The sequence below is a fragment of the Taudactylus pleione genome, unplaced genomic scaffold, assembly GCF_031769625.1.
Source record: "Taudactylus pleione unplaced genomic scaffold, aTauple2 ptg000183l, whole genome shotgun sequence".
Lineage (NCBI taxonomy): Eukaryota > Metazoa > Chordata > Amphibia > Anura > Myobatrachidae > Taudactylus > Taudactylus pleione.
Genome location: NW_028284585.1, coordinates 10377702 through 10402809, shown reverse-complemented (window position 1 = coordinate 10402809; position 25108 = coordinate 10377702). Strand labels below are relative to the sequence as shown.

Below are 25108 nucleotides of genomic sequence, written 5' to 3'. Positions count from 1 at the left end.
TCCATATGTCTTACTGGATGCATCTGGATATTGAGTCCCCTGGCAGATTTCTTTTCCCCGCCTTCTATTTTGCCATTCACTGACCTTCGTGTTAAATTTAAGTTAGGTCCATCAGCCTGGTTCTACTATCTCCAACTTAAACACTGGGTTGCCCAGATGAATACTGGTCCCACTCTGTTTCAAACACCACCAGATCAAATTTTAAATAATTATCTAGATTTTCCTCCTGTGGTGCCATATCTTATTGGTATTTATTATTGTCTCCCACTGATCTGACTATCAAATCTCCTATGCCAGCTCCAATGGGAAACAGATCTCCAACATTCATTCACCTCAAACAATGGGTGTCTATTCATCTCTTTTCCTTCTCCCTATCCAAATGTATTAATCATACTGAAATGCATATTAAATTGATTGTATTTGACCCCTTCTAGACTCCATAAGATATGGCCTACAGTTTCTAAATTCTGCTGGCATCTGTCATTCTGATGGTACTATTTGTAAAAATGTTTGGGAATGCCCTGCTTTACGTCCTTTCTGGAAAGAAGTATTTGCTCTCATAAAAGAAATTCTAGTCCTTACACTACCCCTAGACCCTTCCCTAGCCCTCTTACACTGGTACCCTACCACTGTTGCCAAATCTGCTCGTTATGTCCTCTGTCATATTTTAATATCTGCTAGCTCGAAAGGTGCATACACATGTAACTGTTTTGTAACCAAAGATTATCTGTCAGATTTTCCCTTGAAAAGTGAACGATTTTTTGAAGTGTAATGAACGATTTTTACAACGATGAACGAAAAATGTTCCTTCCCGTAATGAAAATCGTTATGTTGGACAGTCTGAAATGAACTACAAGCTACAAACTGGAGCGCGCTTGAACGATTTTCGTTCATTGTTATAACTCATAAACTAAACGATTTTTGGAACGATAACTAAGTCGTTATAGTTAAATCGTTAAAAAAATCGTTACATGTGTACGCACCTTTAGTAGAAAACTGTTGAGAGACTAGGTATTCTATAATAGAAAAAGAATGCCTTGCTATAAAATTGACTCTTGAGTCCTTGAGAGATTATCTTTGTGGGGCCAGGTTTTCTGTGGCTACTGATCATGCACCGTTAAAATGGTTACTGTCTATGAAAAATTGTAATGCAAGATGGCAAGGTGGTACCTGGCTCTCCAGCCTTTTTCTTTTGAAGTCCGGCACAAACCAGGACGTCTACATATGAATGCAGATTTATTTTTTTTCCCAACTGGGCTGGAGAGTCGGGCTTTCGCAGCGGACGAGGCATTTGACAGTGCGTCTCTCCCACATTCGGAGCAAAGGGTTAACCTCCTGTAGCCAGTGAGGAACCACACCTGTACCTCAATTAAGACCAGCCAAGGTATAAAAACCTGGTAAGTTTAGTTAAGATGGCCATCCACTATACAATTTTCTGTCAGATATCTGTCCAATCTGGCTGATTGGAATGAAAACCTGGTAATGTATGGGAGCAAATGACAATCGTCCATTTGCTCACAAACACTGGAAAATAGCGAAAAATGGTTGTTTAGACAAATTGGTTAAAACACACAAATTTAACCAATTTGAACAATTTTTTTTTTTTCAGTGTCGAAACCATATGATCAACTGTCATTTGCTCCCATACATTACCAGGTTTTCATTCCAACCAGCCAGATTGGACAGATATCTGACAGAAAATTGTATAGTGGATGCCCAGCTTTAATCAGCAGCTTTCTCTATACTGGACACTCTCTCTATGATGGACAATCTGAACCATGACTGCTGTGAATACTCTGCTCATTTGAACTGCTGTCTCATGTAAGATGATTTATTGTTCCTGAACTGTGTTTGCCTTATGTAAGAAGCCATTACACTGGCTGTGCCTTTTCAACTCTGGAATAAAAAGCTTACTTGTTTGCAATACCTCAGTCTCCCTTCGGTCGTCTGAACTTACCCGCTACACTTGGAATGACGAATATGATAGGATTAGTATAGCAATTATTAAGCTGCTACCTTATCCTATAACATAGAAGCATATAACAGAGTCATTTGTTTCTTAGTAGAGTTTACAAGCGAGTAATAGCTTGCAAGTTACTGAAGATGCAAATCTTTCTTTGATCCATCCACAGTGTTTGACATGATGACTTTTTTGTTAAAAGGCAAAACCGAGCTAGTTTTTGCTTTTGCAAATATCACACGTTAAATTCTAAGGTTGAAACACCAATTAATCATCACTTTAACCACTTGCCTGGTGTGGTCGCATCCGCCAGACTGGGCTTTAAATGACTTAGTCGCATCTGATGTAACCAGTCAGAAATCCATCATCTGAGGGATCAGCTGGCTCCCTCTCCACAATGTCCTGATCACTGCTGGCCACAGTGATCGGGACCATGCGGCACCACCCTGCCAACGTGGCTGCAAGGGCAACCATACTTCCATAGAAGCAGCAACCGTGGCTCCTGGATGCCTGGGCTAGTGCTGTGTTCCAATCACTGTGGCCAGCAGTGATCAGGATGCCAGCATCACCACCCATGGCGCGGCTGGAGATCAGCCATTACCTCAATGGGAGCCGTGGCTCCTGGAAGCTAGCGGCAGCTATTGCTGTGACCAGCTGGCACCCCCACCTCCTGCTTCCGGCTGCTGCGATGTGTCCGGCGACCCCAGCCGACGTCAAACCCTACCTCCTCCTCTTTCCTTCCTTCCTCTTTCGCCACAGCCTCCGCCTCTGGTCCCCATGTAGTGTCGGACTGGGGCATGAAGGGCCCACCAGGGAAAGGGGGCATGTCTATAACCTTTTTGTCAGTCTTGGGGGCGTGTCCGGCACTTACGGACACGCTGGGCAGCCCCCAAGCTCTGCTGACAGGTAGAATAGATGCTGGGTGCATGCGCCAAGCGTCTTATTCACCACACATTTCCCCACCCGTGGGACACTGCAACGTCTTAGTGGTGCGATGCGCGGTGAGGGCAGGGCGCTTTTTGCCCTCCAGAAGAAGGGGAGGGCGCAGCGCCCCGCTAAAACAGCCTAGCGGGAACGCTAAATATGTGCAAATAGATGGAGTTGACTAGCGATAGATCTCCAGAGATAGCTATAGATAGATAGATAGATAGATATATCTATATATATAACACACACACGGCCAAAATTGCGGACACATTTTCAAATTTGAATGTCCTTCAACTTTGAATGCTTATAAAAACTGTTTCACTTCACGCAGTGCAATGATTCTTATATCAAATGAAAGGAAATTTAATGTTGAATTGAACACAATAAACAGATAATAAACAGTGGGGTTTTGGTTCATGAATTGATGAATGCATTTAAGCATGTGATCACAAAAATGATTAATTATAAAAATTAATCAAAATAAGCACTAATGTCCATGTTATAATTCTGAGCAATAGCGTAGGGACTTGCAATAAAGTGGGGTCATGTGACGGGGGCTGCAAGCTTAAATGCATTGATCAATTCATGAACCTAAACCCCACTGTTTATTATTATTGTTATTATGGTGAGTGCAGAGCCCATGTGATTTTTATTTTTATATATATATATATATATTTATATATATATAAAATACATGTATTCAATTTGAGATTTGAGCGGACCCGCGATACGTTTCTGCCTCCCGGACTTTTTGCCTGTTTTGCAACGAGTATCTGAGTGATTCTCTAACTTACTTTGAGTGCCGCCAATCCATACTGCTTGAATATTCCTCTCCCTGCAAGGGGAGGTAAAGAGGAGGGCACCGGGCGCCAGTATTCATTATATAACACAACGAGTGCCGGCATTTTGATATAGATATATATCTGTCCCTCCCTTCGTCTATCTTAAAACGAGAAAGTTATTTTTTTCAAAATTGGTCCTTTTTTTTTTATATGATCATATTATGTAATTAATGGCTGTTTAAGCTTGATCTAACATTTTTGTTATACGGATATTAGTGCTATTTAGTTGCCGCTTCTTGTCAATTAGAATGTGTACATTATGACCATTCATTAAGAAATTTTACTGAAATAGAATCAATTACCCAATTTCTAGGGCTGAAAATATAAGGTTTATTCTAAACAGTACATATAACTAGGGGTGTGCACCGGCCACTTTTCGTGTTTTGGTTTTGGATCTGGATCTTTCTTCGTGTTTTGGATCTGGATTGGTTTTGCCAAAACCACCCTTCCGTGTTTTGGGTTCTGGGTTTTGTGTTTTGGATCTGTATTTTTTTTTAAAAAAGCATAAAAACAGCTAAAATCACAGAATTTGTAGGTTTTTCTGCTCCTATGCTATTATTAACCTCAATAACCTTAATTTCCACTCATTTCCAGTCTATTCTGAACACCTCACACCTCACAATAGTGTTTTTATGTCCAAAACGTTGCACCGAGGTAGCTGGATGACTATGCTAAGCGACACGAGTGGGCGGCACAAACACGTGACCCATCTAGGCGTGAAACTGCAGTGGCAGACAGGATGGCAGTTTGAAAAACTAGGCCCCAAACTGTACATAATGCAAAGAAAAAAAAGAGGTGCAAGATGGAATTGTCCTTGGGCCCTCCCACCCACCCTTATGTTGTATAAACAGGACATGCACACTTTAACAAACCAATCATTTCAGCGCCAGGGTCTGCCACACAACTGTGGCTGAAATGATTGGTTCGTTTGGGCCCCCACAAAACAAGCTGGCAATTAATGTGTCCCTGCACAAACTGGCTCTATGGAGGCAAGATGTCATCCTCATCCTCCTCATCCACCGATTCCTCACCCTCTTCAGTGTGTACATCCTCATCCTCACAAAGTATTAACTCGTCCCCACTTGAATCCACCACCACAGGTCCCTCTGTACCTTCTGGAGGCTGGTCTCCCTGGAAGAGCTGATAATTCATTTTGATGAACATCATCTTCTCCACATTCTGTGGAAGCAACCTCCTACGCCTTTCGCTGACAAGGTTCCCGGCTGCACTAAACACTCTTTCGGAGTACACACTGGAGGGGGGGCAACTCAGGTAAAATAGAGCCAGTTTGTACAGGGGCCTCCAAATTGCCTCTTTTTCCTGCCAGTACAGGTATGGACTGTCTGCCATGCCTACTTGGATGCTGTCACCGATGTAATCCTCCACCATTCTGTCAATGGTGACAGTATCATATGCAGTGACAGTAGACATGTCAGAAATTGTTGCCAGGTCCTTCAGTCCGGACCAGATGTCCAAACTTGGTCCTGCCTGTCCTGCATCACCGCCAGCGGGTTGCTTAGGATACCTAAGTTTTTTCCTGGCAGCCCCAGTTGCAGGAGAAAATGAAGAAGGAGCTGTTGACGTGTCACGTTCCGCTTCAGCTGACAGTGTGTTCACCAGCAGGTCTTTGCACCTCTGCAGGCTTGTGTCGGCCGGAAAGAGAGACACCACATAGGCTTTAAACCTAGGATCGAGCACGGTGGCCAAAATGTAGTGGTCTGATTTCAACAGATTGACCACCCTGGAATCCTGGCAAAGCGAATGAAGGGCTTCATCCACAAGTCCCACATGCCGAGCGGAATCGCTCCGTCTTAGCTCCTCCTTCACTTTCTCCAGCTGCTTCTGCAAAAGCCTGATGAGGGGAATGACCTGACTCAAGCTGGCAGTGTCTGAACTGACTTCACGTGTGGCAAGTTCGAAGGGCTGGAGAACCTTGCACAACACGGAAATCATTCTCCACTGCGCTTGAGTCAGGTGCATACCCCCTCCTTTGCCTATGTCATAGGTGGATGTATAGGCTTGTATGGCCTTTTGCTGCTCCTCCATCCTCTGAAGCATATAGAGGGTTGAGTTCCACCGTGTCACAACCTCTTGCTTCAGGTGATGGCGGGGCAGGTTCAAGAGTGTTTGCTGGCGCTCCAGTCTTCGGCACGCAGTCGCTGAATGGCGAAAGTGGCCAGAAATTTTTCGGGCCACCCAAAGCGTCTCCTGCACGCCCCTGTCGCTTTTCAGAAAATTCTGCACCACCAAGTTTATTGTGTGAGCAAAACATGGGACGTGCTGGAATTTGCCCAGATGTAATGCCCGCACAATATTGGTGGCGTTGTCAGATATCACAAATCCCCAGGAGAGTCTAAGTGGGGTAAGCCACTGGGCGATGATTTCCCTCAGTTTCTCTAAGAGGTTGTCGGCGGTGTGCCTCTTACTGAAACCGGTGATACACAGCGTAGCCTGCCTTGTAACGAGCTGGCGTTTCTGAGATGCTGCTACTGGTGACGCTGCTGCTGTTGCTGCGTAAGGTGATACATCTACCCAGTGGGCTGTCACAGTCATATAGTCCTTAGTCTGCCCTGTTCCACTTGTCCACATGTCCGTGGTTAAGTGGACATTGTGTACAACGGCATTTTTCAGGACACTGAGGACACTTTTTCTGACGTTTCTGTACAGTCTCGGTATCGCCTGCCTAGTGAAGTGGAATCTAGACGGTATTTGGAACCGGGGACACACTACCTCCATCAATTGTCTAAATCCCACTGCACTAATGGCGGATACCGGACGCACGTCTAACACCAACATAGCAGTCAAGGCCTCAGTTATACGTTTTGCTTCAGGATGACTGCTGTCGTACTTCATCCTCCTCGCTAAGGACTGTTGGAGGGTCAATTGTTTAGTAAAAGTAGTGGTGTTCCTACTTCCTCTCTGGGATGATGAACGACTCCCAGCAGCAGCAACAGCAGCAGCGGCAGCAGTAGGCGTAGCAATGCAGGATCCTCCAGAGGAATCCCGGATAGGAGAGTCAGTCATGCCAGTGACATGGCCTGCAGGACTACTTCCGATCCTGACTAAGGAGGAAATTGACGAGGAGGGAGTTGACGGTGTGGTTTGCAGGCGCTTGGATACAACAGGACAACGGGATTTAGGTGTCCCTGGACTGCTTACGGTCTTAGCCAAAGTTTCTGAACTTGACAGTAACTTTTTATGAACGCGCTGCAGGTGCCGTATAAGGGAGGATGTTCCTAGGTGGTTGACGTCCCTACCCCTACTTATTTCACCTTTACATATGGTACATATGGCAAGACAGTTGTTGTCCGGATTTGGATAGAAATATTGCCAGACCAAAGAGGTGGAATGTTTGGTCTTCTGCCCAGGCATGACCGTGATGGGCTTTTTCATCCCACGGACAACAACTGTCTCCCCCGGAGCCTGATTTAAACAAACCACATCACCATCAGAATCCTCCTCGCCAACTTCCTCCTCAGCGCCAGCTACACCAGTATCCTCATCCTGTTGTACTTCAACAGTGACATCTTCAATTTGCATATCAGCAAGTGGACTGTGGGTGCTCCTTTCAGCACTTGCAGGGGGCATGCAAATGGTGGAAAGAGCCACCTCTTCCCGTCCAGTGCTGGGAAGGTCAGGCATCGCAACCACCACCACACTTGGACTCTCCTTGGGGATTTGTGATATCTTCTTAGAAAGCACAGTTCTTCGCTGTGCTTTTGCCAGCTTAACTCTTTTGATTTTTTTAGTGGGAGGAGGGCTTCCATCGTCATGTGAAGCTGAACCACTAGTCATGAACATACTAGGGATCGACCTTAGCCGTTCCTTGCCACTCCGTGTCGTAAATGGCATATTGGCAAGTTTACGTTTCTCTTCAGCTGATTTAAATGTCTTTTTCAAGGTCATTTTCCTGAACTTTGCCATTTGGGATTGTATGTGCCCTCTACTATGACATTGGGCATCGGCCTTGGCAGACGACGTTGATGGCATGTTATCGTCTATGTCATGACTAGTGGCAGCAGCTTCAGCACTAGGAGGAAGTGGTTCTTGATCTTTCTCTATTTTATTTTTATCGGAGAAAGTTTGGTCCTCCATTTATGTTATATCGATTTGATATATACGTGCGGCTAAACACAGAAAATAATTTTTTTTTTGGTTTGGACTGGAGTGTACTTTGTGGGTTACAGCACCCTTTAACGGTCAAGCCAGCCGGCCCTTTACTTATGACACAGGCGCACTCTTGGCACTACTTTGTTGATGCACGTGCGGCTACTGCGCACACAATTCACAAACACAGAAAATAATTTTTTTTTGGTTTGGCCTGGAGTGTACTTTCGGGGGTTACAGCACCCTTTAACGGTCAAGCCAGCCGGCCCTTTACTTATGACACAGGCGCACGCTTGGCACTACTTTGTTGATGCACGTGCGGCTACTGCGCACACAATTCACAAACACAGAAAATAATTTTTTTTTTGGTTTGGACTGGAGTGTACTTGGGGGTTACAGCACCCTTTAACGGTCAAGCCAGCCGGCCCTTTACTTATGACACAGGCGCACGCTTGGCACTACTTTGTTGATGCACGTGCGACTACTGCGCACACAATTCACAAACACAGAAAATAATATTTTTTTTGGTTTGGACTGGAGTGTACTTTCGGGGGTTACAGCACCCTTAACGGTCAAGCCAGCCGGCCCTTTACTTATGACACAGGCGCACGCTTGGCACTACTTTGTTGATGCACGTGCGACTACTGCGCACACAATTCACAAACACAGAAAATAATATTTTTTTTGGTTTGGACTGGAGTGTACTTTCGGGGGTTACAGCACCCTTAACGGTCAAGCCAGCCGGCCCTTTACTTATGACACAGGCGCACGCTTGGCACTACTTTGTTGATGCACGTGCGGCTACTGCGCACACAATTCACAAACACAGAAAATATATTATTTTTTTAGCACTTGGGGGGAGCACCCCTGATGGACAGAGCACCCCCTGGACAACACTACAGCACTCCTTTAGGACTGGGACACTGCACAGGACTTTGGAGTGGACACAGCCCCTATGGAGAACTGACTGCACAACACAGTCCAGCCAGCCCCTATGGACTTTGAAGTAGTGGACACAGCCCCTATTAACAACAGCAGCACAGCACAACATAGCCAGCCCCTATGGACTTTGAAGTAGTGGACAACAGCAGCACTACACTACACTACACTACACAGCCCTAACTCCCACCCTCCCTCTTCACTGTCCACAGCCGAGTGAGAAAATGGCGCCGACGTGTGTACCTTATATAGGATCCAAAACCCGCGAGACTCGGAAGGCGGGAAGATGACGTTTTGCCTCGATTTCAGATCCGAGTCAGGCGGGAAAAGTCGAGCCTGACTCGGATCGGACTCGGATCGGGGGGGCTCGGGGGGGTTCGGATTTCAGAAATCCGAACCCGCTCACCCCTACATATAACAATTAAAAGCATTAGAACACAAATTAAAAATAATATATTACAATAATAGTACAGATATTTGGAAGGGTATAATTCCAACTGTCAGCCTCTCAACATTGATAAATGCTGCCGTGGACTAGTGCTTTAGTTAAGCATATGGTCCCGGGCTCAGCAGCTCGGCACCACCGCAGAAAGCATAAATGTCCAGACAGGCTGTATACAGATGTCCTCTCCGTCTCACATGCAGTCCATTGCAACACGTTGCAACACCTCAGGCAAAGATAGCAGTTTAAATACCTATCAAAATGCTCCTATTGGTGCATCTAGTCCCGCTCAGAATGTTACAGCATGATGTCCCCGTGCATGCGTTCCAAGTGCAGAACCGGGAAGGTTATGCGTTTCACCTCACAGGCATCTTTAATTGATGCGCTCCATTGTATTAGCGGCCGTATTTCTACGTTCCAAAAGCACGGCCATTTTACTGGATTCCTTCCTATAATATAACTTCCTCTGGGCGGTCATCTTTGATATTTGCGGTCCACCAAAATAGATGTGCGTTCCACCTTATCATTTGTCTCCATAAAACCAATCTTCAAGGAAATATTAATTTGGATGCAAATCGAATTCTTTAATGGATAGACGTCCTCATTCAGAGCCACTCGCTAGCGGCAGTACGCTCGTTCCGAGCGATGTTCGCACATCTGCGCATGCGTACGGATCATTATACGCATGCGCGAACCAGTCAGTGCGGCCGAAATTCATGTGCTCGCAATATAGCGAATGCCTGCTATTTTGAGTGACAGAATGAGGCGTATGTGGGTGGTAACAGGGGAAGGTGCTTGAAAATGGGGAGTGGAGATCCGAACGCAGGCGTGCTTAGAGGTCAAAACGGGCGTTTTAAGGGAGTGCATAATTAATCCAGCAGCGTCATTGACCACGTCACTTGTTTTTTTTTTTTAACTCAGAACTGCTCGCAAAATACTGGTTGAAAAAACCAACCACAAGAATAGCGAGCAGTTCATACGCTGGTCGATGTACTCGATTAATCTAATAAATAGCGGACATGACGTATGGTGCGAGCGGCCAGGGGGCGTTTTTAACAAATAAACGAGCGTATGTTTTGCTCGCTCGTTCAGACTTAGAGGTGTGAACAGACTGCAATTTGCGAACGGATCATTTGAATAGCCACCCCTTGTTTTTGAACGAACGACCGCAAATAGCGAACGGGTCTGAATCAGGCCCAGATTCCGTTAATGAGGGATTTGTTTGTGGTACTCAGCCCTAGAATTGGGTAATTGATTCTATTTCAGTACAATTTCTTAATGAATGGTCATAATGTATACATTCGAATTGACAAGAAGTGACAACTAAATAGCACTAATATCCGTACTTCTTTAGTGTTTTCTGAAGGTGGTGTTACTTCAACGTGTGGTGTTTGGGGCAGCACCATTGCCAATAATTTGCACATTCTATGGTAAAACTCACACCGTTATAACATTTTTGTTAAAAAATTATATTGAATCAAGATGAAATAGCTCAAGTTTACATAATTTGCTAATAAACAAGAATCGACAACTTTTTTTGAAAAAATATTAGCCAGCTAAGTGGTTAAATCACTTACACTATTCAATTTTAGTGTGTGTTTTACTTATTTTTATTCAAATTAGTGGTGCCAGTGTATTATTATTATTACTGCAGTAGTAATTTATTTTTCTAAAGAACTGGTGTTTATATGTAATTTAATCTTAGATGTTGAAAGTTATGAACTAATGATCTGCACACATTGGAGAGCATCTCTGTGTCTACTTAGACCATGAATTGTGTCTCCTAAATGGGAATCCGGGCACAAATGCCTCTCTCCTGTACTTATGATACTAGCCTTTGTACATCAAACACATGAGTGAGGGAGAGACCTCTTCCTCCTGCTGTTTTCCTGCTTTGTGCCAGCAATAATTGAAATGGTATCTGCAGTCATCCAAAGGTTCGAAGCAATAAAGTTTCTGGCTCTAACAAAATCTTTTACCACCCATGCATTGCTTTTGTACTATTGCACTATGTAAGATCATATGAAACTTGTACATATATTCATTTTATTTTTTTAGTTTTTTTCTGAAAATTGCCTGGATAGTTCTCATTCCTTTCTGTAATCTAACGAGGAATGGATATTTCTAGTTGTCTGTCTTTCATATTCAAGAAGGATTGGGTAGGCATGTCTGACAGTAATAGATCCAATGTGCAATTGATTTAACAGTATTAGGGAGACTGATCCAAGGCCCCCCTGCACTCCTTTACCCCCCCCCCCCTTCCTTCTACTTATACTGAGGTACAACATCCACATTAATTACTATAATGTTAGCTTGCCAAGAGAGGAACAAACCCGTTTTTGGTCACAACACTGAACCCCAATGCTGTTATTGGTGTTGACCATACTCAATTGCCATCATTAAAGAAGAAATTCAATAAATACATAGTAATGCAACCAAGAAGTAATATTTGCCTTTTCTTACATTCCCAAACAACATCACATGAGAGATGTCCTGCTGGGGATAGGGCAGGCAAGATGGGCTAGAAAACCTGATAATACGGATCTAGTTACCGAACAGGCAGCGAGTAGGAGCTCTCGGGCCCCATTTACCTCTCTTCACATATTGCAGAACTCCTGCTGCTGACTGAAGGGCCAGCAACAAGATCTAAAGACTTCACAATGTCTCCGGCATCCATTCTGCAATTGTGCGCGTGTGTATATGTATGTTTGTGTGTGTGCATATATGTATGTATGTGTGTGTATGTGTATATATATATATATATATATATATGTGTGTGTGTGTGTGTGTATGTATGTGTGTGTATATATATATATATATATATATATATATATATATATATATATATATATCTCTCTCTCTCTCTTAGTGTTCACTCTAGCTCCGGCGGCAGGCAGGGCGCCGGAGCTAGAGAGGGCAACCTTGTGCGTGTGCCTGAAAAAAGGGCGTGGCCATGAAAAGGGGGTGTGTCTATAAGACGCGTCCCCTTTTCGTCATACTTGGGGGCATGCCCGGCACTTACGGACACGCCGGGCAGCCCCCAAGTGCTGCAGACAGTGAGGATAGATGCTGGGCGTATGCGCCCAGCGTCTATTCTCCGGCGGTGACCGAGTCACCGCACATTTCTCCACCCGCGGTATACTGCGGAACGCGGGTGAAGACGGCACCCGCAGGCTGTGAGGGTAGGGTGCATTTTGCCCTCCAGAAGGGCAGGGCGCCGCCCTGGAACGCTATATATACACACACGTCTTGTCTGAACGAGATATGGGTAATGTATGGGAGCAAATTGAAATCGACCATTTGTTCTCAAACACTGAAAAACAAACAAAAATGGTGGTCCAGATAAATTGGTTAAATCAGCTTGAATTAAACGGTTTTTCTGAATTGCCATTTTTCTCTATTTTCCAGTGTTTGAGAACAAATTGTCGATTTACCATTTGCTTCCATACATTACCACATTTTCGTGCCAGATGGGATAGATAATCTTAGTGTGTACTGTACCTAGAGCCTTATCGTCCAGCATCAGTGTTGATCTAGCTAATGCTCTTTTGGCTGAAGGGACAAATGTTCCAAACGCTAACAGAAAGTCACCCAGGAGACTGGATTCTCTTATACAGTCATAAAGCATTTGTATCATTTTAAGCCAGGTATAAGAATTTGATGGAATCTTTGCTACCATTTAAGCACCTGTGTGAGTACAGAAATAGTGAGCATTATTGTCAGATGTTTTGAGGTATATGTGTCAATATGCAGCATTTCAAGTTTGATGATCGCGGATTTGGGTTGGCTTTGGAGCTGTTGTATCTGCAAAAAGTTTTAGGTTTACTCTGTGTTCACATGTTTCATCCACCTGCTTCTTTTTGTCTGACAGTCCAGACATACTGTTTGTTTAATTAGCTTCTGATTTCAATTGATGCCTGTGTGCACACGTGATAGGAAACTTAGGGGGCGATTCAATTCAGTGACAGTTGAATAATGCCTGGAGGGAGCTCCCAGAGCTATTCAGTTCCCTGCGATGTTTACTGTGTCGGGAAGTAAAGATGGAAAAATGCAGTTTCTTGCAACATAACCTGGGTGTTTAGACGCGAGAACCGACATTCTCGCGTATAAAGTGCAGACCGCGAAGCTGTCAGCGCCGCGCTAAGCTGGAAAACAATCGCACGGCCTGCCCTTTAGTCAGATTTCTCCTCAGGAGGGTGCGAGAAGAAATAATTAGTCTGACTAAACAACGCACTGAATTTAATAGCTCCGGGATCTCCCTCCCAGCGCAACTCAATTCACGCTGAATTGAATTCCCCTCTTAGAATATCTGTTTTCTGATAGTAAATTGCAGCAGAACATGCTGATGTTATATGTATATAAGGCAATAATATTGTTGTGTTTAAGAATCTAACGTATCATTCATTAAGGTATCTGATATATTGCATGATAAGTAAACTTCCAATTGTATTTCTTATTAAACAGAATAATTTTAAACCTGTTTGAGTCTTTTACCTTTGTTCTCTGTATTTCTAACCTTTTGAATATCAAAGCTTTTTTCAATCTTTAAGCTGTTTGTGATGGAAAAGGATCTTACTTGAGAAGCTTATTAGAATAATGCCCTGAATATCGCCAGTCTTTGTACCATAAGACACACAAGTAAGGTCCTGTCCACTGATTGTAAAGGCGAAAGCTGCAGTAGAATTAGAAAGATGTCATTCATGTTGAACATTTCAAAAGAATACCCCAGCCCTTGTGGATATGCTTGTTTAATCAGTCTCCAATATGAAAGCCACAAATGAATGAGGTTGTGCTGTGTAAATGCTGCCTTAGCAGTTGTTGAATACTAAAATGCTTATATGAGCTGACTTGTCTCTGGTGGGGGCATCTGTTTTTCATTCCCATGGTTTATTTAAAAAATAAATAAATAAATGACCCTGATCTTCTTGCCATTTAATTCCTTCTCTACCCGTGAAGTGAGTATTGAGAAAGCGTTGAGTGGCAGAGGCCCCAAATTGACAGTATAAGGGTGAAATTAAATTATATGTGCCAGCTGTTCTCAGGCAGGGAATTTATGGGTGACTAAATCCTAATTTACAGTGCATGAAAATGGCAGCTTTAGCCCATGGTATCAGCTTGTCCCGTATGGTACTAAGCGTGACACTGTGCCTTAGCTTTCAGCATATAGCACCTGTAGAATCTTATTGCAGATTGTCAGTATGTAATTTACATTAACATACATTTTGCTTGTTGTTCCTATTTTGCCTTGTCTATTTATATTGTAAGAAATTTACAGAAAATAACAGTTAATGTACAAAATTCCAGTAGTTTAGATTTAAAGGATACAAACTAAGGTTTAAAACTAGTGGGATTAATTCAATTGTGTGCGATGTGTTGCACTGCTGCGCACATATCAACCAGTTACAGTAGTTGAGACATTGCAAATTTTGTGATACCGGCGGACACGATATGCTGCAGTATTCTGGATAGTGCATTGCGGCAAATCAATTTCCCCTCCACACCCCCAGTGAAATTTATTTTATTTTTAAAAATTTCAAGGAAAAGTAAACTCCTTTCTCTGTGCAGTTATGCAGATCATTTTGCCGTAAGTTATGAATAAACAAAACAAAAATAAGATTGCTACTATTTGGTGATCATGTTCTACCCATAAATTGCTGCTTAAATCCTTAGGGTTTATTCTCTATAACTTGGATCCATTAGACAAGTTTAGTCAGGATCTGGTACACTCTTGAGGCATGGTAAATTTACACAAACTAGGATAATCCATAATACAGTTAAGCAGAGAGCAGGTACTATTTGTGTGTGTGTATATATTATTATTATTTTATTATTATTATTATATATATATATATATATATATATATATATATATATATATATATAATACATTTATTTTTTATTTTTTTTCACACAAACACTATTTACATATTATGGAAAAATACCTCATATGGAAATCAATCTTAATTCTTTTAAAAAGGCTGTGGAAAGGATTTTTTTTCCCCCACACCAACCTGACTGATGACTTTCAGCTAATGGGAAACAACTACAAATTTGAAGCTGTTGGGTTCTGGTGAGAAATGAAGAGTAGGAACAATTAACTGTCTCCTGGTAGAAAGCTCTTGCTCAGGTAGTTGATTTAGAATGTTTGAGTGTACTTGAAATCTCGACTGTAACATATGAAGGAATGGCAAGAAGTATTGTAGGATGGTCAGGTGTAAAATAACAATCTCTATCTGTGACTACATGAGAATTCCATTGTATTTCTATCTATGTATAATTCTCTGCTATACATAAAGGGTAAAACACTTAAAAATGTAATATTAAAACTGCATTTCTACATCAGGGTCCATAGGGTATCACAGGATACCTTGGGGGTATAGGTGATGACGTCAGGCATCGGGCACCATAGAGTTAACTTTTCAGCCTCCCAGGATGCATCAGGGTCCCCCTCCTATACCCTGCTGCCGAGCCAAGGCATCTCAGTTTCGTTGGTGCCCGGCTCGGAGTCGAAGCACCTGTTTAGAAGGGGGCTAAGAATGGCCCCTGAAGTTTCTTTCAAGGCAGCTGTGACTGCACATCTGGGAGTACAACATGGACAGTCACTGCTGACGTCCATGTAGTCTCCCTTACACCCCGCCGGTACCAGAACGCCGGTACTGATCCGGGGATGCTGGTAAGTGTCTGGGGTCACGGCTAGCGGTGACCCCAGATGCTTCGGACCATGGCCAGATCTAAGGGGAGCAGGTAAGCAGCGGGGGTCCCGCGGTGGGTCCCTGCTGAGAACATGATCCACAGTCCCCAGGCAGGGGGCTCCCTGGGGACTGGCTGCAGCATGGAGCCAGGTACTAACCTGCGCTTCCACTATCCCCCTGGGACAGCGGGCCACAGCTGAGCGGCAAGCGCTGTGGCATCCCAGGGGTTAATTGCATGCCAGGGGAGTGCGCCTTCCCTGCATACAGCCGGCGCCTCCCCCGCTGCACACAGCCATCTCTGCATTGCCGATTGGTCCTGTGGCAGCGCTCCTCCCCCAGGCCGGCCTCCTCTCTGCTTCTCGGTGGCCATCTTTGCATGGTGAACGCTGCTGGAAGCTGCTGATCGGTGGCATCGCGGTCTGGGTCCCCCGACATACCTCTCCTCCGTTGGCTTAAGGTCAGTGTATGCAGAGCTGTGTCCTACCAGACTCTGTGTCTGTGTAGTTGAGAAACATCGCTGATAGTGCAGGGATTAATTTCTTCTGCATTGTATGTGACTTCTGCTAGCGCTGCTGCCTGTACTTTCACTTTCTACTGTCAGCCATTTTACTGTCCCTGCTCTTACTCTGCTAAAGCCCTTGCGGTGCGGTGATTGCAGGGTGTTTCTCCCACTATACTAATGAGTATCAGTGAGAGGGGTCACATACTTCCCATCATGTCTGAGAGTGAATTTCCTTTCCAGCTTATGTGTACTAAGTGCAATGTACCAATAGCGGAGGGGGAGGGTAACGCGGAGGGGCTATGTTGGCAGTGTTATTTATTGGCACGGCCAATTACTGTCACGGCTCCGGTACTGGAACCTCCCTGGGCTAGTTTCGCTAAGGCGCTTGCAACCCTAGTGGGCCAGTTAGCTCCGCCACCTGCGTTTTCCCAGATGGGATTGTCCCAGCAGTCAGTGGTGTCGTCACCCATGCAGGGTTTCCCGAGACAACTGATGGTACCCCACAGTCTCCCTATTTCCACTCCCCAGGTTTCACAGGAGCCTGCGTGGGTTAATTCTCTGACCTCTTCAGTACAGCATTTGTCGGATGTTTTACAAGGGGAGTCTGTGTTTGCGGCCTGTGGCGTCCCTGTCTGCTCCTTATGAGGATGACGACGTGATGTCCGATGATGGGGAGATTCTGTATCTATCTGACCAGGAACCTCTCCGTACTAAAGAGTCGGACGCTAAATCAAAGGTATATATTCCTGGCCTTATTCGGGCAGTCCGCACGGCTTTAGTTATTGAGGATGATGATCCTTCGGTGTCCAAATCCAAATATGCCTTTTTCAAGGATATTAAGGGTGACATCACAGTGTTTCCTCTTTCTGGTCAGTTAGTAGACCATTTAGAGGAGGCGTGGAAACATCCCGGAAAATGGTATCAGCCTCAGAGGCGCTTAGCCGTGGCTTATCCATTTGCTGACAATTATTTTTCTAAGTGGGAATTCCCTCCGCAGGTGGTTTCCCATGTGACGCGCCTAGTCAGAAGTGCCACTTTGCCCATGCCTTCCATGTCCTCCTTGAAGGATGCTACGGACCGCAAGGTGGAAATCTGCCCTAAGTCCATTTATTCCCTTGCGGGGGGGCGTCCAGACCGGCTATGGTCGATGTGTTGGGTAGCCAGATCTATGGAGCGCTGGGCTGATAGTTTGGAGGCATCTTTGGACTCTGACTGTTCGGCTGAACAGGCCAAGTTGGTGGGCGATCTCCGGGACTCGGCCACTTTATATCAATGAAGCAGCCTTGGATATCAGTAGCCTCACCTCTAGGATTTCTTCTGCAGCTGTTGCTGCTCGTCGCACCTTATGGTTGCGATCTTGGAAAGCAGACGCTGATTCCAAAAAGGGCTTAGAAGGTTTGCCTTTTAATGGAGAAGTCCTATTTGGTCCGGATCTGGACAAAATTGTAGCTACGCTGGCAGCAGCCAAATCTGCATGTCTCCCGTCTGCTACGGTCCCTTCAAGTTCTGGTACGTCGTCCTTTCGGCCTTACAGGGTCCAGGGTAGGCCTAAAGCACAGTCTTTTCCCCAACAGGCTGGGCCCAAGAAATCAGCCAAGCCCAGGAAACAGGTCTGGAGTACCAGACGTCTGGCCCCTAAGTCAGATGACAAGCCTGCGGGCTGACTGTCTGGGCCTCCCTTTGGGGGATCCCAAAGTGGGAGGCCGCCTGCTTCAGTTCGCCCAGTGTTGGTCGATAACTACGACGGACACCTGGGTTCACGAGGTGGTTTCTCACGGGTATGCCCTCTCCTTTCGGCACAGGCCTCCATTCTTGTGCTTCACCACAGGCCTTCCACTAGACCGGAACAAAGCCTTGGAACTGTGGAAGGTTTTGCACACTGTGCTCCAGGCTGGAGTTATAGTGCCTGTTCTATTCTCCCAGAGGGGCCAGGGTTTCTATTCCAATCTGTTTTTGGTGCAGAAACCCAATGGGTCTTACCGTCCAATACTCAACGTCAAGGCCCTCAACAAGTCCTTAAGGGTGCCTTGGTTTCGGATGGAGACCCTTCGGCCCATTATTCTGGCGCTGGAACCTGGGGATTACATGGTGTCATTGGACATTCAGGACGCTTACCTGCATGTCCCTATTCTTTTGCGCCATCAGCAATACCTCAGGTTTGCAATCCGCAACGAACATTTCCAGTTCCGGGCGCTGCCTTTTGGACTGGCGACAGCTCCACGAGTGTTCACCAAGGTCATGGCGGTCATGGCGGCTCACCTGCGGAAGCAGGGAGTCCGAATGTTACCGTATCTGGACGACCTTCTGTTGTTGGCAGGGTCTCCAGAGCTCCTTCTACGCCGTCTGGACCTGACGATTGCAGTGCTGCAGCGTCACGGCTGGTTGATAAACTGGCAAAAGTCCATCCTGACCCCGTCTCAGAGGATCCTGCACCTCGGGGCCTTGTTGGACTCCAGGCAGCAGTGAATCTTTGTGACGGAGGAAAAGATCTCTGCTTTGTAGATGAGGGTGCGCAGTTGTCTGCAGTGTGGCCGAGTGTCTGTGCACTCGGCGATGCGGTTGCTGGGCTCCATGGTGTCAGTAATCGACATGGTGGACTATGCCAAGTTTCACTCCAGACCTCTGCAGCAATGAGGCAGTCCATTCCATTTGGACAGGATCAAGAGTCTAAAGTCCCAGACGATGGTGCTCACTCCGGGGGTTCACCTGTCTCTAGCCTGGTGGTTGAAGACGACCCACCTCCAACAAGGGTCGCCCATTTTGGGTGGCAAACTGGGTCCTGTTAACAACGGATGCCAGTCTCCGGGGCTGGGGAGCGGTCACGGGTCCACACTTGTTCCATGGCAGGTGGACTCAGGCAGAAAAGGATCTTCCAATACACATCTTTGAACTCCGCGCGGTGTTCAATGCTCTCCAGCAGGCACATCGGGTTCTCCAAGGTCGCCCCGTGCAGGTCCATTCAGACAACGCCACCACCATGGCCTACATAAATCGACAAGGAGGAACCCGAAGTCGGGCGGCACTCGCAGAAGTGTCCCGCATCCTGGTCTGGGCGGAGCGCAATCTCCCAGCTCTATCAGCGGTGTTCATCCCGGGAGTCCTCAACTGGGATGCGGATTTTCTCAGCTGGCAGGACGTACATCCGGGAGAATGGTCTTTGCACCAGGACGTCTTTCAACTTCTAGTGGACAGGTGGAGTCTTCCAGAGATAGACCTCATGGCGTCCCGGCACAACAACAAGTTGCCGGTGTACGGGTCTCGAACAAGAGACGAAAAGGCATTTCTGGTGGATGCTTTGTCCATCCAGTGGACGTTCCAGTTTGCCTACCTCTTTCCTCCGTTTTCCCTCCTTCCGCGGGTAATCTGGAAATTCAAACAGGAAGGAGGTACGCTCCTGTTGTTAGCTCCCGAGTGGCCCAGGCGACACTGGTTCTCGGACCTCCAGTGTCTGTCAGTGGACGTTCCTCTGCGGTTACCACTGCGGCCGGATCTGTTGTCACAGGGTCCTTGTCTTCACCCAGACCTGACTCAGCTGTCTTTGACGGCGTGGCTGTTGAGACGGCCATGTTAAGGTCCAGGGGGTTTTCCGGCTCTGTGGTGCAAACCATGCTAAGAGCTCGGAAGCCATCCTCTGCAAGAATATACCATCGTGTGTGGCATACGTTCTTCCAGTGGTGTCGACCTAGAGGTTATGCCCCTCGGGAGTTCCGCCTCTCTAGAGTGTTGGCTTTCCTACAGGCTGGCCTAGACCATGGGCTTTGCCTTGCTTCCCTGAAGGTGCAGGTGTCTGCCCTGTCAGTCTGGTTCCATCATAGGATTGCTGCGCTCCCTGATGTACGCACCTTTATGCAAGGTGTTCTTCGCATTCAGCCACCTTTTGTTCCACCGGTGGCTCCTTGGGATTTGGCTGTGGTCCTGAGAGCTCTCCAGGGACCGGCGTTCAAACCACTGGGCTCAGTGGACCTTAAATGGCTTACAGCTAAAATAATATTCCTTCTGGCCATTGCTTCAGCCAGACGTGTTTCTGACTTAGGGGCTCTCTCCTGTAGACCCCCTTTTCTGATTTTTCATAGGTACAGGGCGGTGCTGCGCACTCGTCCTGGTTTCCTTCCTAAAGTTGTTTCCAGTTTTCACATCAACGAGGACATCGTTGTGCCGGCTTTTAATTCACCTGATCTTTCAGTGGGTGAGGCCACTTTGGATATTGTGCGGGCCTTAAGGATTTATGTTGACCGCACTTCTTCTTTTAGGAAGTCTGATGCCTTGTTTGTCCTCTATAGCTTCTGTAAAAGAGGTTGGCCTGCTTCAAAGCAAACTTTGGCAGGTTGGATTCGTATGGCTATTTCAGAAGCTTATCTTCGTGAAGGCCTTCTGGTTCCATCCTCTGTGAGGGCTCATTCCACTAGGTCTGTGGGTCCTTCGTGGGCAGCTCGACGTGGTGCCTCTGCAGTCCAGATCTGCAAGGCTGCCACGCGGTCCTCTGTTCATACCTTTGTGAGGTATTACGCTTTTGACACCTTTGCCTCTCAGGATGCTTCCTTCGGGCGGCGGATTCTCCTTTCAGCACAGGAGCGTCACCACCCTTAAAGGATACTGCTTTGGGACATCCCCAAGGTATCCTGTGGATACCCTATGGACCCTGATGTAGAAAATATGAGATATGGTAAGAACTTACCTTTTGTTATCTCTATTTCTATGAAGTCCATAGGGTTCCACAGGACTCCCGCCCTGTCGCACCTGTGCTGCAGATGGGCTTTACTCTGGTCACCGGTTTTTCCGTCTCTCTGGTAAGAATGTGATTCTTGTGTGTGTCCAGATCTTTCTTCTCTCTCTTCCTTCTCCTCCTCCGGCCTATGGCTTGGTACGTAACTGAGATGCCTTGGCAAGGGGGCGGGGTATAGGAGGGGGACCCTGATGCATCCTGGGAGGCTGAAAAGTTAACTCTATGGTGCCCGATGCCTGACGTCATCACCTATACACCAAGGTATCCTGTGGAACCCTATGGATTTCGTAGAAATAGAGATAACAAAGGTAAGTTCTTACCATATCTCATATTCTTCTGCGTCCTGATTATTCAATGACAGCACAGCAGGGATCGCTGTATTATTGTGTAGGTTGCAGTGTCTTTCCATCATTTGTAAGTTATGAGTCTCTCTTTTTCTTCCAGTGATCTGGAGCCTGAATGGCTGGACAGTGTACAAAGAAATGGAGAGCTATTTTATCTTGAATTGAGTGAAGGAGAGGAAGAAGCTCTTCTTCCTCTGAATCCACAAGGCGTAAACCATGTACGGTTTTGTGAAAATGAAGCTGAAGTGCTTTTGGGAAAAGTCAAGAAGGATAAGAAGACTGAGCCACGTTTTAAAAGGCTTGCAAAAATATTAAAGAACAAACACGTTGGTAAGAGAGGATCTGCCAGATTAAATGGACAAACTGGACCTACATCCATCCTCAAGCAACAGCCCAGCCACAAACTTGGAATGATTGTGCATCACCAGTACAAGGATACTTGTCTCTATGTAAATCCAAACCGTTTAATTGATGATGTACCATATGAGAAACTTTGCTTACTCCAGGGGCTTATAGGAATCGTTCATCAGTCTTCAAGGAACAGCAAGCGAATGGAAAAGCAGAACAGACCAGATACTACACATCACTGGGCGGGCCATGAGAAACTTGTTGTTCATGGTTTTATTGCAGACAGTCCAGCTGCTCGATGCGGACAAATCCTAATTGGTAAGAACACATCCATTTTAGTCTACTTTTAAATAGATCTGGATGCAGGTTTTTTTTGCCTTGATATATTGTGTGAACAACTTCATAAATATAAATGAAACATTGTAATCTATTATAAAACCTAGTTAAGTCTAGCACTCTCACTATGGTTAAAAGTAAAATCACCTACATAATTCCTTTTAGAGCCTCTTTTCTGACCGTGTCAGATTAACAATGGGGTTGATGTGAATACAGCCCCAGGCCTCCACATAATAATAGGACTATCCTCATCAAAGCATGATGATGACCTGCTGGCCACAGGTTAGCCATAAATCTTAAGTATTAAAATTGTTTTTTCCTATTTTTGTCACAAAATTAGAACATTTCTACTTATGTGTTTAGTGGGGATGAAGTCATAATGTTGCCCGGGTTAGCCATACTCACCGCCTGAAGTGTCGCAGGATCTACCGGAAATCATAGCCAGACCCACACAATTGCCGCCGCTGTATCAGGTAAGTTTCCACTAGATTACCAAGGAAGTTTTTTCGATATTCTAATCATGACGACATTTCATCATTGTTGACTTGGCCAAGCATGTTGACATTCCTACCATATCGACATTATGAATGTCTTCAAAGTATGCCACATCTGTTTAGTGATACTTTGAGGCTAATAGTGTAGGGAGTGTGCACTCCCACATGGCACTGGCCACACCCACTCAGCACTGCTCATAGCCCCTCCTCTTCTCATAATAGGCCCTTGATAATTTTCAGACCCAGGCGCATGTGGCCCTTTATCCAGCCATGTTTTCAGTCCCATACAACTGACAGCCGTTCAGTGTTACAGGTACACTCCTTTTATTTCTCTGGTCTTTCCCTTGAGTATACTTTCTTTTTTATCCACTTCCTGCAGTGGATAAAACTAAGAGGGAGTTTCCGTCTTTGTTTGATCCCTCTATTTCTCGGCTTTCAAAGAAGACCATTATCCCAGTTCGGGAAGCTTCCTCACTCAAGGATAGTTCTAACAGGAAGTTGGAAAATACCCTGAAGTCCATATATGTGGCTGCGGGTATTTCTCTGTGACCTATTCTGGTTTCAGCATGGGTCAACAAGGTAGTCGAAAAGTGGACTGACCTTCTGGCATATGGCTTGTTCTCTGGTACTCTTCGGTCCGATATCCTCCTCCTGGTGGAACATATTAAGGAATCCGCTACTTATTTAGAAGAAGCCGCTTTAGATACAGGCCTGGTTTGCTCTAGGGTCTTCTTGGCTTCAGTACGACCCATCCTCATTCGCAGGTTCAAGATGGAGTCTCTGTGGTGCGTAATTGCAAGCATGGAGAAGGAGTTGTTTATGGCCTAGGTTCGTGATTCAGGATGTCCGCCTTCAATTCAGGGCCCTTCCTTTCAGCCTATCATTGGCCCCATGAGTTTTTACCAAGGTGATGGTGGCTCTACTTTAGTCCCAAGGGGTGACTATCATCCTATATTTAGATGACCTTCTCATCAAGGCCCTATCGGTGGAGCTTGTCTGCTCTCGTATCCTTCGAATGCACCAGACTTTGGTGTCCCACGGGTGGATAATACATTTCCAGAAGTCCCATCATAGAGGTTACTCTTTGTGGGAATGATATTCAACAGTTTTGCAGAGGATTTTTATCCCTCAGGAAAGTGTTGGCTCTCCAGTCGCTGGTCAGGTTGATTCTCATGTGGTGGAGAGTGTGTATTCATCTGTGCATGCGCCCCTTGGGGAAGATGGTCTCCTCCTTTGAGGCAGCCCAGTTCAGCAGGTTCCATTCTTGGGAGTTTCAGTTAGACCTACTTTCCAAGTGGGACGGTTTCACCTGTTCAGGACCATTTGTCTGCCCCCTCAGTTTTGACTCTCTACTTTTGGTGGTTGAACTCTGATCACCTCCAAGTCGGTCGCCCATTCTTGGTCTGGGATTGGAGGCTGGTCAACATGGACAACCAGTCTCCCGTGCTGGGGAGCGGTGATCCAGCAGCATCGATTCCAAGGCCACTGGTCACAGCAGGAAGCCTTACTGCCTTTCAACATCCTGGAACTCCAGGCTATCTTCAACACATTGACTGTAGCACGTCATGGTCCTGCCCTATCGGCCATATTTATTCCCGTGGTGGACAATTGAGTGGCATACTATCTCAGTCATCAAGACCTTCACCCCGGCTAGTGGTCTTTTCATCTGGTAACTTTCCAAGAAATAGTGGAATGATGGGGTTGTTAGGAGGTGGATTTGGATGATGTTTGGGCCCTTCATTTGTGTGTTGACCAGACTTCCTTGTTGTGGAAGATGGATCCATTGTTTGTGGTCTACGATTCCCACAAAACGGGTTGGCCGGCTTACAAGAAAACTACTGCTTATTGGATTCTGGAGGTGATTTGTCATGCTTATATTGTACAGAATGAACTGCTGCCTACCAGGGTTTCGGCTCATTCTACTCGGTAGGTGGGTGCCTCTTGAGCAGGTCATCATGGGACTTCTGCAGGTCAGCTCTATAGGGCTGCCACCTTGTCTTCTGTGCATGCTTTTGTCAAATACTATCGATTTCATAGATATGCGCTTGCGGAGGCTAGTTTTGGATGAAGAGTGCTTTGTACATCCACAGAGCACACCCTCCTGTAGTGTCTGCTTTGGGATGTCACCAGTGTCATTCCAGTGTTCCCAAGCGGATGAGGGAGATAACAGGATTTATGTGCTTACCAGTAAATTTTATTTCTCCGAATCCATGGGGGACACTGGATGTCATCCCTGCACTGCTGTGTTCAGTATTCCTTTGGTTATGTTTGGGTTTGGTTGTTTGCTGCATGTTGTGTGCCCGTTGGTTACTGATTTCTTGGGGGTTGTTTTTCCTCCTTTTGCTTTCTTCTCTCTCCTTCAGACTCTCCTTGGCTTTATAAAACTAAATGAAATCAGCGGAGGTCAGATGGGGTATAGAGGTGTAGGAGCCACGCTAAGAAATCTTGAAAT

The 25108-nt window shown here is 45.8% G+C and overlaps 1 protein-coding gene across 2 annotated transcripts in view; it reads left to right on the top strand.

The window, feature by feature from the left end:
• INTU (inturned planar cell polarity protein) overlaps positions 1–25108 on the top strand; it is a 96825-nt gene that overhangs the window by 28619 nt on the left and 43098 nt on the right. For both annotated transcript variants that reach the window (XM_088476127.1, XM_088476126.1), the window contains exon 2: positions 21579–22144. In XM_088476127.1, the coding sequence (XP_088332253.1) occupies positions 21579–22144 (566 nt within the window). The remainder of the gene's footprint in view (positions 1–21578; positions 22145–25108) is intronic.